This window comes from Arthroderma uncinatum (assembly GCF_011692745.1).
Source record: "Arthroderma uncinatum strain CBS 119779 chromosome Unknown scaffold3, whole genome shotgun sequence".
NCBI classification, from domain to species: Eukaryota; Fungi; Ascomycota; class Eurotiomycetes; order Onygenales; family Arthrodermataceae; genus Arthroderma; species Arthroderma uncinatum.
In genome coordinates, this window is record NW_022983865.1 from 4,933,234 (window position 1) to 4,945,296 (window position 12,063).

A 12,063-nucleotide genomic window follows, 5' to 3' on the forward strand; every position below is an offset into this window, starting at 1 on the left:
CCTCTGACATATTAATTAAGCCATTGGTTTTGTAGACAGCGTTCTTGCGTCGGATTCTCACTGCTGACTGGATGCGACTTCAGCACAGGAGTGTGAAGATAGCCTGCATAAACCGTTGAAAGCTTTGCGGTCGAGCAGTGAGTTCATCTAGCCTTTAACACAGGCATCGTTTGAGTGATTTGGGAGCAGCACGTCACAATGTTTGTTGTAGTCGTTAAACCACGCTGCCGCAACGTCCCGTTTTCCCGTCTTCACTCCGGCATGGATGACCGAGAAGAAACTCAGTACTAATCTTTCTAGACTGTCTGGGTTGCGTTGAGTTTATGATGCCGTCACCACGCTGTGACTAGCGCCAGTTGTCGATGAAGTTACTGGCATCATGCGCCTCAGGAGATGGGGTTGAGGTGACTTCTATAGCTCTATGATAGAGTACTGAACTTGACCAGATATAATTATCCTTGTCTAGGTCGAGGCTATAAATTTTTCTCCGTCGTTGCGTGCGCATCGCAATAACTCAGCAAGGTAAGGAGACACCGGGCAAGGTAATATATAAAATAGATAGCAAGGATAAATGGCAGTATATCAGGTATCAAGACTAGGCAGAGGGTATAGTAGTCATAGCCCCAACGCCGCAGAGGGCGAAGGGGGGAATGGCCTGTCCAGCGGGAAGGAGAAAAATAGGGAAGAAGGAGGATGGATCAAATCCGCGGACGAGGGACGGGTATTTATGCCTGATTCTCAAGCTGACGAGTGATCCTTTTTTCTACGGAGTGACTGACTCCAGTTAATGATCCTAGTTATCTCAGTTAATCTGCTAGAATCACCAATGGAAAAGCGAAACTGTTAGTGAAGCGGGTGGAATATGTGAAGGATAGAGGCTAGACAAAGAAATGGAGGGTAGAAATAGTGACCGAGTATGTAGGCCGCCGTGAGGATGCGGCTATGAATGAACTGCTTCACAGATACCCGTTTGTCTTGATGTTGAATATGATGTTTGCAGTGATGGTGATGAAGGGTGAAGAGCTGGAGTCGCGGTCTTTGTGGATGTCGAGCCGGCGCATTCAAACGATGTTCCGTCGTTGATAGAGAACAAACGAAGGAGAAAGACAAACGAACAGAAGAGGAACCACGATGGTTCAGCAAGCTCGTATTACGTCTCAAGTCTACCGTAAGATGCACATCAAGAAGTAGACACGTTCATTTCATAAATAATAATCGAGTTATGTATGTAGGACAGTAGGAGAGTCGTCATTTCATCATCAGCGAAGAATAAGATAAATACAACAAAACAAAAGCAACCAATATCCAGATCCGGGTCTCCCGCCATTCAGGGCGTACTGTCCGTTCCTTTGCCCATCCCATTAAGGCATCCTTCGTTTGTGAAAGAGCGCGGTCAATCAAACACGATAGTAAAAAAAGCAAGTCTAGACTGCCAACATCGGGTAAAGGAATAACAGTAGAGAATATTAAGGTAAGAAATAGACAAAGGAGAAGATATCGTCATCATGGCCGCCAGCTCTCATCAATCCGGCCTCTAACCATCCGTCGACCTCGTCTGAGGCCGACGTTCCCTTCTCCAACAAGGGCTTTCCAGCGTTTCCCAACGGAATCGTGGTTCTTCCCCATCCGCCTTGCACAGTCGTTCCAGTCACGTTTAGAGAGCTTTAGCTTTTCCAGCACGAGTTCGACTAGCCTTCCGTCATCTTCGCTAGTCCACTCGGCAGTTGGATGGGGTGGAGAAGAGAATATCGAAGAGTCAATGGCGTTGTTTAATGAGTTGTGGGTGGTAGTTGTGATGGCGCATGAAGTAGTAGAGGCGGGAGATGTAACAATAGTTGTAGGTATTGAATTTATATCATCGCTTCGTAGATTCCACGGCCGTCGGGTGCATGGAGACTGGGTAGGTGATAGTTGCGATCCGCGACCTCTAGATGGGGAATCAAGTGATCGGAAGTCCCCGGTCTCGAGGCCCAGTGGTAGCTCTGGCGGTGCGCGCCTCTGCCTTTTAGGTGTTGAGAATTTATCCTCGTGCTCTCTGTTTTTGCTACCCGGCTGGAAATCCATGGGATCCTCGTAGGCCTCTCTCCGTCTCTTGTTGGCTCCTCGAGGGTACTTTACGGCCGGCTTGACGACCTTCTTGACAGTGCGTACTGCTGTCGAGGATGCTGCAGGAGACACTGATGACGTGGAGGCGGTGCAAGGTTGCAGGTATGCTGGTGGTTTCACCTGTAGCGGACTTTGAAGCCGCTCTGGCTTCGGAGCCCTGGTGCGCCCACGGCTGGGTGACGGCGCGGGGGATGCATTTAGTAAAGATTGGAGCGCACGACATGTCCCCAGCAGGCCGTTGCCAGCAATTATGCCATCATCGGAAGGAGGAGGAGTTGATGGGAAGAGGTGAGAGGTAGCGAAGCGCTGGCGAGTGGAATATTGTTGCTGCCGTGACTCGCACGACAGGGCGGAAGGAAGAAGCATCTTATCGAGAGATACTCCGGACACTGCGTATGCAGAGCGCAAGACTATGCGATAACGTCGGAGGGTGCGCGATGAGAAGAAGACGAGATTAAAAAAAGAATGTGGTTGCGATGTGTTTAATCGTAGCCTGGTTTTGCGCTGCGAGAAAATGCGCCGGGCGAGTTATTCCGAGAACGAGAAGCGGTATGCGGATACGGTAAACTGGGAACGATGGTATACAGCGGTGCGCTTCGTGCGCTGCGACGTTGCGGTCTTTGCGACAGCGAGAGGTGGTGGGAGCACGGTGCGGCGGCGGGGTGGACTGGTTGACTGCAGGAATGGGAACCTGGGGAGGGCGAGGAGGTTGGGAGGGAAAATCAAAATAATCGCACGATCGGGAGGACAGAAGGCAAAAAAGGGCTCTGACAGGCTAGCGGAACAAGCGGCTTGGCGCGCCAGGGCTAGTAAACTCCAGGGGGGCGACACCGTGAGCAGGATAAGCAAATATTGGTCGTGGCAGGATGGAGCACCGGTTAATTAAAGGATGGCGGCTTCGACAGAATGCTCCGTCACAGAGGGGGAGTTGCTAATTTATCGTCTGTGGTCTGCGACGAGGAGGCCGGAATGAGGCCCGGGACAGCGCAGCTTGGGACAGATTGCGGAGGAAAAGTAGAACAGGGAGAAGGGAACTAGAGAGAAGAGGGGGGAGAGCAGAGTTCGTCGGCTTGCTACTACAACTCTGTTGCTGCCTGGCTTTGTTTGTTTGTTGCTAACAATCGGGAATCTGTTCGTTCTTTCATGGCAGCAGCATGGCATCGGATAAAGGACCTTGGAGTTTGCTACCATGTCAACTTCTCCAGCTGCTGAAGAATCAACTGCTCCATAATTATGTATCCGGGTGACTGTGATGGCGCTCGCTGACTTCTCCAGGCCAGGTTGCAATTTGTCAACGCCAACTAGTCTCTACGGAGGTCCGGGAGACCTTCCACTGCGAGTCATCTAAGCGTCTGCACCTGCAGCGATTTCTTCCCTGACCAGCAAGCCTGCAGACCTGCAAACTTTGGGTTTCTGATCTCCCCCATGGACTGGAGCCCTCGAAGCCGCCCTCTGTGCCACCAGGAACGCAGAATGGCATCGCTGTATCACCATTGTCCACAGCAGACTGTGCACACCTGTCCGTTCGATTGGCCAGCCGATCACCAATCCCTGCGTGTTAGTTGAGACGATCTTATGAAAACGCCCACCGTCCACGACTCGGCTTCGATGGGTGAAGAATAAAGTTGGGGAGGAAGGGGACCAAGGGTGTAGAAGGTTTCGAGGGCGGCGGTCCGTCCCATCGTATTATTCCACTGCCTGACCTGACCATACCATCAGCCATCACCATGACGACGGAACGCTTGGTCCGTACAGCCCACTTCCACCAGCCATTGCTCCCTTCCTCGACAAAATCGCAAAGCCTAGGATGGTCAGCTGAGGCGTGAAAGTCACGATAAGAAGATATCGTTTCGCTTGCTCAGAAAATGGCGCCCCTGTCTCCTCCATGTCTCAGGTGAACGGGTCTGCCTGTATCGGTCCTTCGGAAGACAAGACAGCTCTTCTCTCAATTGTTATATTAGTCGAAGCCAGGCTGCTGCTCAACTCGACTTTTATCCTGTCTTCCCGCTCTGAACATCCGATGTTCGCCCCAACCTTCTCTCTTGCCCCTTTCTCTCCATCACGAAAACCACTTTAAGCTGACGCGCCACGCGCGCTAACGCGTCTGTCGCGCTTTTTCGCGTTTCGTGTACCTGCAGTAACAAACCTTATTATGACCAATCACAGGATTTGATGTGACCCACATGGTTTGTCATCCCTCCACGCGGAAAGAGCTTCATGAACAACGAAAAAGAGAAAGGAAGGACGAAAGATGGAAGACAAAGAGGGAATGACAGATGAGATGTTGGGCAGCAGTTACACGGCGGCCGTTGCTGTGTCCCCATCTGCCCAGATTTTCGTTTTTCGAAGAGGCGAAACAAAAGACGAGGAATGATATTTCTCTGCTATGATAGGCAGCCGACGCGTTGTCCCCCCCTCCCCGCCAGCAGAAAGATACCTCTACTGCTCGCTACCGTTCGCCATACCTGACTTGACGGTGTTTCCCGGTCACAGGATCAAGTACCTCTTCATACACCTCATCGTCTTGGAAAAGAAATATATCCTCCGCTGCACCGCGCGAATCCGTTATATCAGATTTAGTTGGAATCTGGAGAGCGCTTACTTTCACCGGCTTGAGGGCATCTAACCGCCATTGATGCTTGATCATAGATGATGGTAGTGGAACATCTTCTGCCGAGTCGGGGTTCCATTCGCGCTTCGTCCCTACTTCAAGCTGCCCAGGCTCCATCCCGCCCATGCTCCTTTCAGATTGTGCTCCCTTTGGCCGTTGAACTGGTTCGGCACAGCTCTTGTTCCATGCCTCGGGACTAAACGGGTCTCTGATACGTGACTTGGCCTGGTGGTCAGCTGCGTCATCGTGACTGGTAACCTCAAAGTAGACTTGAGCCGTTTTTTGGACCGCTATATCCCGCTTTTGGGCCGTTGACCCTGGTGGAGAATGAGGGGAAGGGTCCGTTCTATCACGTAGTATTGCAGGGGGGGCTTTGTTTCCCGGGTCCGAGAGCGTAATTGATACATTCCTCTGAGGCTTCACTAGGTTCTGGCATGATGTTGAGAAGTACAACGATTCCTCTACTTCTTCCTGAGACTCTACTTCTTCCTGAGAGGCCACCAACTGTCGTTCTGGGCTTTCTGAAGAAACCCTCGTTGCTGCCTTGCCTTGCCAGAAACTGTACTCACCCATTGACCCTTGCTCATATCGTAAGTCATATAACACTTTCTCCTTTTCGTCTCGTGGCTCCCATCCTCGTATCGCGCGCATGTAGAGCTCTTCGAATGCTTGGCTGTGTGCATGGTTGGTAAACCAGTCATGTTTCAGCGCGTCCTCAGCAGTCATCCGCTGCTTATCGTTAAGAACTAAAAGGCGGCGGACGAACTCTTTGGCCCTCTCACCCACGTTTTGCCAGTCCTCGTCTCGTTCGAGCACCCCGAGATTGCATTGCTTGGCTAGCTTTCCACAGTATTTTCCGGTCGCTGGGTCGCTGAATGGTGAACCACCTGTGAGCAGGACGACGGTAAGACAGCCCATTGACCACAAGTCAACAGATTTAGTATACCCTTTGGCCAGCTTAAGGTCCCCTTGGCCCATTTCCCTGTTACAACATGTCAGCGCACATGCTATTGTTTCCATGGTTATCATCAGTTCTTACGGAGCTGTGTATTCCAAAGTTCCCATCATAGACGCCATGCGCGACTTCTTTGGGTTCAGATATCTTGCGCACCCGAAGTCGGTCAAGATCACCCGAGATCCGTTATATAGGGATGTCATCAGGACATTATCTGGCTTTAGATCGCGATGAACAACATTTTGACTGTGTAGGTATACCAGTGCAATCACAACCTGCCGGACTATGACAGCTGCTTCCACGTCCAGTAGTTTGCCTCTTTTAAACTCGAGGAAGGAGAACAAGTCGCCTGCCGTGACCAAGTCCTGGAATATATACCTACTCCGTGCTCAGTACTTTTGCCATTGGAGGTCGCTCAAAGAAGTGAGACTCACATTGTATCATGCGTCTTGAACACTTTTTCTATACCAATAATATTCGGCTAGCAGCCCTGTTAGCTAATACTTCACTCGGCAAAAGAAATGTGAATTCCACTTACATGCCGCAGCTTTTGCAGGATCTCCACCTCCCGGTCGTACATCCTCAGTTTCGTTTGTACCCTGTGAGTAAGACGTCGCCGTTTGGCCAATGTATGCGGCACTATACCATCCTTCGGTGGAAGCTTTGCAATTTCGACTTGCCGAAGCCTACCTTTCAAATCAGCTAGGTTGACTACTTTGCACGCCAATTGCGTTTTTCTCTGCTTGTCGATTGACATGTACACCCGTCCGTACGCGCCACAACCCAAGATGCGGTTAGTGATGACATATTGATTTCCGAGAAGCTTCATTTCCTGAATCTGAGCTTCATCGAATGGAGTCCCAGATACTCTCTCACCCCTATATTCCAGAGCCACATCACTGGAAATTTTCACGATATCACCATCGCTTAACAAGAAGCCACCGCTTCCCTTTCCTATCCTGAGTCCGTTCCAGAACGCTCCATTGAGGGATAGGTCTTGGACATACACCAGAGGTGCAACCTGGGTGGGGTTTTCTTGGTCGAATATTATTGTATAGATGCGAAGGTGCGTGTTGGAAACCATAGGATCATCGATAACCAATTGGCTGCTAGAGTTAGCTGTTCTGACCAAGTGTTGCTTTACCTACTCTTGCAAGGGAAATACTCACCACGAATTTGGGTTGCGGCCCACGGTCAGCTCGTCGTTGGCAAATAGTTTCCACTCTATAATGCATTTCGATTAATACCAGCTTAGGCATATTACCATATTCTCGTCGTAGCTATGCCTCAGGACGTATATTTGGATACCTCTACTTACCTCTACTAGCCTTGGTACTCCCATTATAGACGTACATTGTACCAACATGGTCTGACGAGCATGGTTGAAACACGCCATTGTCATTCTGGAATTGTGCACTCGGCATGATGGGCGAGTAGTTGGCGTATAAGAAACTGAAGGAACAGTAAACACCTCTATCCAGCCTTCGTACAGAGGGGAAGACGCTGAAGAAGAATAGAAGAGACGTTGAAGAGATGAAGTCTAGATATCCCGATTGGGACCACTCCATCACCGCCCCTTCTATAGTGATCATGTGATGGTCAAATTTCTGGCAATTCTTTTTGGCAATTGTCACTACGTCGTCTTAGATGGCTATATATTTGGAGGAGATATGCCTTGACACTGGACGGTGCAGGTTAAATGACGTTTATATCTCCAGGCGCTTATTCGTTCGCGTTCAGCATTGAATCCTCAGGCAGTAACTAGCTCTCTTCTGTTGAAGCACAGAACACTCAATGAGATGATCGATATTATTAACGACGTACGTCCATACTATGAATCCTATGATCGCGAGGAAGAATTTGCGGTAAAAATAACCGACCAATAAGGCAGACCAGAAGGAGGCTGAGACCCCTGCCAAGGACTCATGCGAGCCCATGCCAATCCCCACGAGGCATCTCCACAACATCGGGAGATAGTCAATCTCTATTTAATCTGCAGAAGAACCCCAGGGTAAACATGCGCGCGCTATCACGAAAAATTTCCTCCAACATTACACCGTGGCCATGTCGAACGCCTCCCCAGCTGATATAATCACCTATATCGGCGTACCTCTTGCCGTAATTGGTGTGCTCCCAATAATTTACACCTGTGTTCGCGCCCTGCTTGTGCTACGTTCAATCCGCATAGTCTTAGCACGAAATGGCCACTCCAACTCCGCAGTCACCAGGGGTAGCATGATGTCGGGCATCGTCGAAGTCGAACTACCACGCTATACCATAACGCCCCTTGATCGAGAAGATGATGAAGAGTACTGGAAGCTTAACGCGGGCCGCTCTACACTCTCTGGAGGCTCATGGTCCTACTTTCACTGGAATTGTTTGGTAACGGGCAAGAAGCTATACCGAATCCAATATAAAGACGAATTGCTAGTACCTCAGGCGGAAATCGAATTTGATGAACTAGTTGGATTCCTCCTCGATCGCGGAGCAGTGCCTGATGAAAATGGCTGGAATATGTTGAGAACAAGTGGATTGTGGACGCCGGCTGGGACTGTTTTGCTACGATCGCCACTGAGCGGGTTTGGCGCTGTACTGAGAACGAGCGTGCCTGATGATTCAGACGGCGTTCTGAGTTTGAAGGTGCACTGGCAGTCTGATTGGGACCAACGAGACAAACATTGCCTGCCGCCATTTTGGATGAGGGTTCATCAGCCCAAGCTATTTCACGATAGAACATCTACTTCCGGTTCCGGCTCTACATCAAAAGCAGGAGAGGAGACCATAGATGACAAAGAAGGCCAGAAACTATTGTCCGTAGAAGGGCCCACTGGGGATCCAATAGAGGACATGCAGCCTGATATAACTGCTGTCCCATCACTTCTGGCTCATATTGAGGAAAAGCGCGCCTCTCTCGATAGCACTGATGCACTCAGCGACAGTATACGCTTCCGCATTGAAAGCGATACTGTCGAGAAAATCTACTTTGAACAAGACCACTCGCTTACTGGAAGGACGAGGGAAATGGGCCATACGGGCGACGCAATTAACCAGTGGTTTGTCTACACTGCATCATCCCTAGGGCACAACGAAAAGGCAGGAACATGGAGTTTTGCATTGCCACAAAATATCTTGCAGGCTGTGAAGAGAGAAGCAGTTCCGTGTGGTGTTATGGAATTACTGGACATCATGCAAGAAAGCGAGCTACCTCACTGGGCGTCTCCACGTCCACAGTTTAACGATCCCATGAAATTTCATAATCGGTTTCTCGAAAACATACGCGCAGCACAACTCGAGAAAACAATGCCTCCTGCGCAAGCCGAAGCCGCCCGTCGTGCCAGAGAACAGGCTAGCATGAGGGCAATGCATAATGACCACACGGAAGGGGTCAAGGTCATGCGCGAGTACGAAGAGAAACACAGGATTGAAGCGTTGACTTCTCCGAAACTAAGCAACAAGGCCGTCGCCAACGCTTGCTTAGCATGGCTGACAAAGAATAATTATGTTCCTAAAACGTACCAGATCAGAGATCTGGCCAAGGCAGCATTATACCTGATGGTACTCGATAGCAATGAAGCCAAGGCTATTACACAGGTATGTGATCGTTGGACGATCTGGCATCAATCGCCAGGCATGAACCGTTCGGAGATAGAATTCCTACGAGATAACAAGGCCTCCTTTTGTTATGCCTCGTCCATAATTTACACGATCCAAATAGCGGCACATTCAGAAGCCCAGGTATCCACGGACATGCAGGAGTGCCTAAAAGTGTGGAAGAAAGTGCGACTTGGTTGATATCTAGATCGGAATAATACGTTGTAACGAAAATCTATGTCGCGGAGCCACCTTGCATTTTTCGATATCTTTCCTCGGCAGCTCTTGCACGCCGCTCTCGTTCCAGTTTCATTCTCATCTCCGGCGTCATCCCCCTTGTCTCTTCCTCCCGTTTCTCTGCACCAGTCTTCTGCTGTATTGCAGCAAGCGTTTGACGGGAGGCGCGATTCTTCCCTCCAATCGAAGGAGTCTCTTCCTTTCTAAGACGTTCAACTTCCTCTGCTCGTCTCTTATCTTCGGCTTCCTGGGCCGCCTTTTTCTCTGTTTCTTCTCGACTTTCGCTTTCTTCCTTTGATATTGCAGAAGGCACATGGGCGGCTTCCCAGTCCCAGGTATCCTCCCCAAGCTCATGGCGAGCAACTCGGAAAGCGTCTCGCGTTATGCGATTCCCGGCAAGATCGAAAGCTGGCTTCCCATCGTCATTTAACTGGGCAGGGTCCACTCGAGCTTTCGTTAACAATGCGCTAACAATTGCTGGTGAATTGGAACCTGCAGCTAGATGGAGGGGAGTCGAGGAGTGGTAGTTCTGTGCCGAGTCCGGAGGATAGAAACGGAAATTTTGAGGTATCGAGTTACTGGAGATGTATGAGAGTAGCGCAGGGACCTTTGAACGTCGTATGAGGGCTTGGATCTGGGATGTATGAAGCATTGCGGCCTCTTCCTCTTTGGAAACCTTTGGCTTTTGTGGTTGAGTTTGGGCTGTTGGCTTGGGAGATTTCGATGCTGCATCTCGACGCTTTGCTTCCTCGGCCACAAGAGCAGCCTCATCAATATGGCTAACTTTGACCCGGGTAAGCTCTGTGAATGATCGCATCAACTCTGCCTGGGTTGCTCGGCGTGTGCTGAACGGAAACACCCGTATCCTTGGATCAGAATGCTTCATAACTTGTCCCTCATACGGCCCGAATAATATTTTGCGATTTGTCGATCCTGCAGCCCGGATGAAGAGCAGCTGTGAATCGTCAATCATGTCCTTCCAACTCTTCAACAGTTGCCTGATTTCGTTTTCCAAAGCTGCCTCATTATATCGTCGCAAGGAAGCACCGGCCGAGTGCGCAAGCCCCCCCGCAGCATCATTAGCTGCCTGACCACCTCCCTGTTTTCGCCTTGTTGTATACCGATGGAACGTTTTATGAGCAATCACTCTAGCCTGCCGCTCTTCGATGCCAGACCGTTTCTGAACCTCGGGCGCAAGGGCTACGACCATGGCCGCGAAATGACCTCCACCGATCATACATAGGGAGATGTGCTCCGAGTGTGAATCTTTTGTAATCTTGGAAGTATTCGAAGCCGTCTCTGAGCTATCTTGATTTCGCTGGATGATATGAGGTTTCTTCTGTTTAGACTTTAGCGAATCAATCAACTGGCTCTGTTCCCCCAATTCTTCCTTCGTGAACAATGCCCGATACACCCCTAGAGACGTATTTGGAGGGAGTATGGGACTTGTAAACCATAATAGTGGCTCCTTCCCACCGCGAACTTTCTTACTCGTACTTTCAGCTTCGTCAAAGGGTACCGGTAAATTTATCTTTGCTTGTCTTTTCAGTAGGGCCGTGAGGGTGCTATCAGGCGTCTGCTCTCCACTCTCTTCCTCGTCGTCAGATTCTGATTCCGAGCCAGATATAGATTCATCTAGATCTCCGATTGCTTTATGAAAGTCTACTTCGTTCAGCGTGGCCGTGCCCCGTAGTCTAGCCTTGAGGTTGTATCGGTGGTGGTCCGACTTGACATGTTCACGCTGTTCCCTGACGTCCTGAAATAGTATCTGGCATAGAGTGCAGGACTTGGAGCCCGGAGAACTGGTAGCGTCATCACTCTCTCGTACTTCGTATCCCGGTACGTTTGCGCTGGGTGTCAAGACCGTCTGGCCGTTTGTCGATTTTGCGGTTAACGATCCCAGGAGCTCGGCGGGGAGAGAGTACACTGACAGCCAGGTTAGTTCCTGACCCTGAAAAGCTATCCTCTAAACTCACCGTATAACGGGCGCTTTAGCAGCGCCTCGCCTTGCGGAGTGCCAGCCATGGCGTGTCTGATGTCTCAGGTTGATGCTGATATCAGTTGGCGGGACTTCAGCTTCCACGACAATAAGTAGTATAAAAGTACTTATCCGTCTGTCCTCAGTATCCTCTCAGCTCTTCTATACTCCGTACACGACGTCTGATCTGACTCACTTGAAGCCTTGGTCCTGGATGTAGCCTGAAGCCAAACCTGCATGGCAGGGTTGTTTATTACGTGGGGGCTTATATAGTAAGCCCGCTAAATCCGAAGCTCTCTCTGTGCGAGACACGGAAAAAGCTCGTATCCAGCAGCTCGATTACTCACTGCTCGTCCGTCCGCGCCGCTCCAGTGGCCCTAGGGATCAAGGCCGAGCAGCAGCTTCTGTGGATCAATTGCAGCCAGGACCGGGACTATCTATCCTGTGTAGCTCTTCTTTCTCCGGCGAAGGTGGAAGAAAGCTGCATTTGTAAGCTCCTGCTTATATAATCACTGCTTTTAGCCCTGCTCAAATAACCGATAGCTTCCCTGAGTTCGATCTCCAAGTTCTCCCCAACCACGACGC

At 50.2% G+C, this 12,063-nt stretch overlaps 4 protein-coding genes across 4 annotated transcripts; 1 reads left to right on the forward strand and 3 right to left on the reverse strand.

Annotated features, from left to right (window-relative positions):
• Window positions 1–1,503: 1,503 nt before the first annotated feature.
• On the reverse strand, window positions 1,504–2,472 carry GIQ15_05264 (uncharacterized protein; the record flags this gene model as incomplete). The annotated part of the gene is made up of 1 exon (XM_033552681.1): window positions 1,504–2,472. The coding sequence occupies one exon, from the start codon at window positions 2,470–2,472 to the stop codon at window positions 1,504–1,506; it is 969 nt and encodes a 322-aa protein (XP_033406411.1).
• A 2,083-nt stretch (window positions 2,473–4,555) lies between these two features.
• GIQ15_05265 (mek1) lies at window positions 4,556–7,264 on the reverse strand (the record flags this gene model as incomplete). The annotated part of the gene is made up of 6 exons (XM_033552682.1): window positions 4,556–5,699; window positions 5,757–6,050; window positions 6,107–6,153; window positions 6,211–6,778; window positions 6,842–6,896; window positions 6,991–7,264. 6 exons carry the CDS (start codon window positions 7,262–7,264, stop codon window positions 4,556–4,558), a joined length of 2,382 nt encoding a protein of 793 aa, XP_033406412.1.
• A 472-nt stretch (window positions 7,265–7,736) lies between these two features.
• Window positions 7,737–9,464, forward strand: GIQ15_05266 (uncharacterized protein; the record flags this gene model as incomplete). The annotated part of the gene is made up of 1 exon (XM_033552683.1): window positions 7,737–9,464. One exon carries the CDS (start codon window positions 7,737–7,739, stop codon window positions 9,462–9,464), a length of 1,728 nt encoding a protein of 575 aa, XP_033406413.1.
• A 34-nt stretch (window positions 9,465–9,498) lies between these two features.
• GIQ15_05267 (ankyrin domain-containing protein) lies at window positions 9,499–11,525 on the reverse strand (the record flags this gene model as incomplete). The annotated part of the gene is made up of 2 exons (XM_033552684.1): window positions 9,499–11,426; window positions 11,477–11,525. The coding sequence occupies 2 exons, from the start codon at window positions 11,523–11,525 to the stop codon at window positions 9,499–9,501; spliced, it is 1,977 nt and encodes a 658-aa protein (XP_033406414.1).
• Window positions 11,526–12,063: the final 538 nt, after the last annotated feature.